Source organism: Juglans regia, chromosome 3 (assembly GCF_001411555.2).
Source record: "Juglans regia cultivar Chandler chromosome 3, Walnut 2.0, whole genome shotgun sequence".
NCBI lineage: Eukaryota > Viridiplantae > Streptophyta > Magnoliopsida > Fagales > Juglandaceae > Juglans > Juglans regia.
In genome coordinates, this window is record NC_049903.1 from 610,766 (window position 1) to 615,285 (window position 4,520).

At 38.2% G+C, this 4,520-nt stretch overlaps 1 protein-coding gene across 2 annotated transcripts; it reads left to right on the forward strand.

The window, feature by feature from the left end:
- Nucleotides 1–301: 301 nt before the first annotated feature.
- LOC109008459 (probable glycosyltransferase At5g03795) lies at nucleotides 302–3,463 on the forward strand. 2 transcript variants are annotated; one of them, XM_018988556.2, is made up of 4 exons: nucleotides 302–863; nucleotides 1,554–1,798; nucleotides 2,022–2,370; nucleotides 2,504–3,463. In XM_018988556.2, exons 1-4 carry the CDS (start codon nucleotides 438–440, stop codon nucleotides 3,170–3,172), a joined length of 1,689 nt encoding a protein of 562 aa, XP_018844101.2. In that variant the 5' UTR covers nucleotides 302–437; the 3' UTR covers nucleotides 3,173–3,463. The 2 variants fall into 2 exon arrangements, with proteins under 2 accessions (XP_018844101.2, XP_035544466.1); XM_035688573.1 differs by lacking the exon at nucleotides 302–863 and adding an exon at nucleotides 872–891.
- The last annotated feature ends 1,057 nt before the right edge of the window (nucleotides 3,464–4,520 follow it).

A 4,520-nucleotide genomic window follows, 5' to 3' on the forward strand; every position in this document is an offset into this window, starting at 1 on the left:
ATTACAATAACACTTATCTTAATTAATTAAGAAGTATTACAAATATAAAAATTATAAAAATAAATTTATAAATTGATATAATTTTATATTATATATTAGATGAATTTTAAAATAAAAATCATAGTATCAACATACAACATCTAGCTACTCAGTTTTAAGTTTTAATGTTATATAATTCTTTTATGATTAAAGAATTTGAGAAACGAGCTGTGAGAAGGGTAGAATAGGGAAAAAAAAGATTGCATGAGGAACTCGGGAATAGGGGCCAAAACAAGACGACGCTTGGCGTGAGGGTGCAACCATTTATTACCAAATGTTCACCGTCCTAAGCCCCAACTCCAGTCTCCTACTTTAGTAAGGAGGAAAAAGGGTGCAGATCATATTAATCTAAATTTAGATTTTCTGTGCTAAGCAGCTTTTGTAGAAGATAGAAATCCATGAAGAAGACAAGATCAAGTTCCCTAGAGCTCTCGAATATTGATCGGGGAATCGAAGTAGTAGATATGGGGGGTGTTAGCAAAAAGTGGTGTGGGTTTTGTTGTTCATCATCAGCATCATCATCTTCTGTCAAACTTTTGATGTTTATGGTGGTGCCTTTGATAGTGTTATCTGGGTCTTTTTCTGTATTGGGTCCATTAACCTCCAATTGGGTTGTCTTGTCAAACTACCCCTGGCTATGGGGCTCTCCTACTACTCCTTCTTCCCCTGTTTCATCAGAAAAAGAAAGCAAAAAACGTTTGGATTTTCCGTCACAGGTGGTGGTGGTAGAAGTTCACAGTATGGAAGAAGCTATCTCCGATGATTCCATGCTAAATCGGTCGTCTACTCCTCCACACGCTATAGAATCTATACATGTACAACCTGTAAGAACTCTTGCTTTTCTGCCTGCAGGTTTGTTTGCCATTTCTGGCTTCGATCCATTCTTGCATGCCAATTTTTTTTCCTTTTAATTTTGTTTGAGGATTATACCAAGCAGCATATTTTCCAAATTCAAACTTGTTTCTTTAATTCGTAATGTAATAGACCCCGGTGCAAAGCTTTATTTTTTATTGAAAGAAAAACCTATATGTTATAATCTGAGTTACCCAGTGCAAAGTTTTATCCTTCTTTTTTTTTTGGCCAAAAAGCTTGATGGTATTGCTTGAAGGTATAAGAACTTGTAAGACAAAAGTACCACGTTGCCTTGAACTTGCATGTCTAATACTTTCCTTAATGTTTGTGTCCTTCCGATTTATTTATTCCCTTTCGGGAAAAGTTTCAATTTTTTTAAACTGGAACTTGATTAAATACCTTTAAACTTGAATACTACGAAAGGCCCCATGTACCCCATCCTGTTCTTGTATGATGTAACATATTGATTTAAGTAAAATAGTAAATATAATTATTATAGGGGCTTTTTTTTTTTTACGGATCTCGCCCTTCATCTTAGAGCCCTGGACATTTTTTGGGTTTTTTTTTTTTTTAAAAGGAAGGAGTTATCATAATTTGAATAGTTTTCATTTCATTTTATTAATTTCTTAGTGAGTTTAATTAACCACGAATTAGTTCAACAGAATGATATTAAGGAAGGCACGCGCAATGTTTCCATGAGTGGACACAGTAGCATTGTTCCTCCAACGAACGAATCTCATGTCCCAATGATGAAAGCCCGGAGAGATTACACCGAGTTAGATAGACTTGAAGCTGGCCTTAGTAGAGCTCGAGCTGCGATCAAGGAAGCTAAACATGGAAACCAAAATCAAGATCCTGATTATGCCCCGGTCGGTCCGATGTATAGGCGTGCCAATGCCTTTTACAGGTACCCGGCCATGTAATTAAGGTTTACTATATTAGACATGTTACATTTGTGGCAATCCCGGTGAAAAACCGACTGTGTTCCACCTTTCTTGATGTTTCAATCACCATTAGGATAAGTCTCATTCCATGGGACCTTGAAGTTATAAGAGCTTATATATTGCTGCATCATATATATATATATAGTTTTGCTCCCTAAGGCAGTAACGCCTCTGCAATCCCTACAGGAGCTATCTCGAAATGGAAAAGCAATTCAAGATCTTTGTGTATGAAGAAGGGCAACCCCCATTGTTTCATAATGGTCCTTGCAAGAGCATATACTCCACCGAAGGGTATTTCATCCATGGGATTGAGATGAATGAGCAGTTCAGAACCCGGGATCCTGACAAAGCACACGTTTTTCTCCTTCCCTTCAGTGTGACAATGCTGGTCCGATATGTCTATGTGCGTGACTCGCATGATTTTAGTCCCATTAAACAGACTGTTACAGATTATGTCAATCTTGTTGCAAGAAATTACCCCTATTGGAATCGAAGCCTAGCATCTGATCATTTTATGCTTTCTTGCCATGATTGGGTAAGTGCGTGTCGTGCTTTATTTACGTTCGTAACGCAGCTTCTAATTGAATTGTTACAAAATTTATCTTGCTTTCTGTTCAAGTAAAAGTTGATAAATAGTTCTTAATTCAGAGTTTGTTCTTTGGGTTCAGGGGCCAGAAACTTCCCGTTCCACTCCTCGCCTCCACAAAAACTCGATCAGAGTTCTTTGCAATGCTAATACATCTGAGGGATTCAACCCCACTAAGGACGTGTCATTCCCAGAAATCAATCTCCAAACCGGTTCAATACAAGGATTTATCGGCGGGCCATCCCCATCTCGTAGGCCGATCTTGGCTTTCTTTGCTGGAGGTCTACATGGCCCGATTAGACCGGTCCTTTTAGAGCACTGGGAGAACAAAGACGAAGATATAAGGGTGCATAGGTACCTTCCAAAAGGCATATCCTACTATGACATGATGAGAAAGAGCAAATATTGTATCTGCCCAAGTGGGTACGAAGTTGCAAGCCCAAGAGTTGTGGAGGCCATATACGCAGGTTGTGTTCCTGTTCTGATTTCAGACCACTATGTTCCACCATTTAGTGATGTTTTGAATTGGAAGTCCTTCTCTGTTGAGGTTCCGGTTAAGGATGTTCCAAACTTGAAGAAGATTCTGATGGACATTTCCCCAAGGCAACATATAAGAATGCAAAGGAGGGTGGTACAGGTGAGGAGGCATTTTGAGGTTCATTATCCGCCTAGGCGATTTGACGTCTTCCACATGATCCTCCATTCTGTCTGGCTTAGAAGACTCAATGTTCGGGTCCGAAATGATGCTTGATGTGTTGTGACTAGTTTATGGATGGATCATCAGCTTGCTTGAATGATTTCCTAATGGCTATAATTAAGCATCATCAAGAATTCCCATGATCATAATAAGCACCAAGGGCCGTGTTAGTAGGTAGTTGACGACAGTACTGCTAGAAGCTTTTGCCTTCACTGATAAATAACAAGAAGAAATATTGTATATTTTTAATTCATTAATCAACCACTCTGTGCAATGTGAATTAATAGTCATTGCGGACCTATATATGTAAGATGATGTGCATTTTGTGAATTAAGATGTTGCAAATGATGGCTTTTAGCTGGATGGTAGGTTTGTGAAACTTTAAGCTGCACGATTTAGCTGGAGTTGTATTAGCACAAACGAGAAGCAAGAAGATGAGGTTAGGAGTTGTAAAGTAGGATCAAGTGGTTCACTTGTAGGGAATGCAAGTCATGTTTAGGGTCTATTGCAATCACTTACTTGTATTTGAAACTTATTGTAATCGCTTCTGTTTATTCCTTGTAGTGTTCAAAACTTGGTGTATTGAAATTTTCATCGTGTTAAACTCTCTTTGTTGTGGGCTAAGCATGATAAACTAGTTTGTAGGATTAAGTCGGAGCAATTGGTCCAAGGGAGATAGCTTGCTTAGCTATGGGTTTGAGAAGCTCGATCCATTCGGTGCGTGTGTGTGTGTTATGTGGTCGCATAGTGACAGATCACTTCCTAGGCCCAATGCAAAAGGCCAGGCTGCTCTATGCGGCCGAACCATTCTAGAGGGTGCGAGGCGCTCAATGAATTTCGTTAACGGCCTCTCGCCTCGCTGATTAAGCAGAGAGAGACTCACGTGGGCTTTCTAGGGATGACAACCTCAACTACTGCTCACCTTCGAGTCTTGGGTCGACGCTATTGTATCGAAGTCCTATAGTGCAATTTCATTCATCGATAAGCCCATGGGAATTAATTGTGGGTTCTTATCAGCCGCCCGCAATACATGGTGAGAATTACTGCCGAACAAGACCTTTTTTTTAAGAAGACGACGATACCCAATTTTATTGATAATCTTCATTTATGGTGGAGAAATATCGTAATTACATCTGGACAGCTGAGGATTATAAATAATCATAAAATCCAAACTCAGCCATCAAAATAAAATATAAAACCAACTAAACACTATATGAGACATTAAAATAAGAATAATGCTACTATCTATTTTGCCATCTCATTTTGACCGTTAATGCATTTATTATTTTTTAAAAAAATTTCTTTTACTTACTAATTAAAGAAGTGACTATTAATATTTTTTATTTTTTTAAAAATGTTAAAAAATATGAATAAGAAAAATTTTAAAAATGAATTTTGCCAA

Coding starts and splice junctions, on each gene's coding strand:
- LOC109008459 (XM_018988556.2), top strand. CDS start 438: ATGAAGAAGACAAGATCAAGTTCCCTAGAGCTCTCGAATATTGATCGG. Junction 864..1,553: donor AATCTATACATGTACAACCT/GTAAGAACTCTT, acceptor TTAGTTCAACAG/AATGATATTAAGGAAGGCAC. Junction 2,371..2,503: donor TGCTTTCTTGCCATGATTGG/GTAAGTGCGTGT, acceptor CTTTGGGTTCAG/GGGCCAGAAACTTCCCGTTC.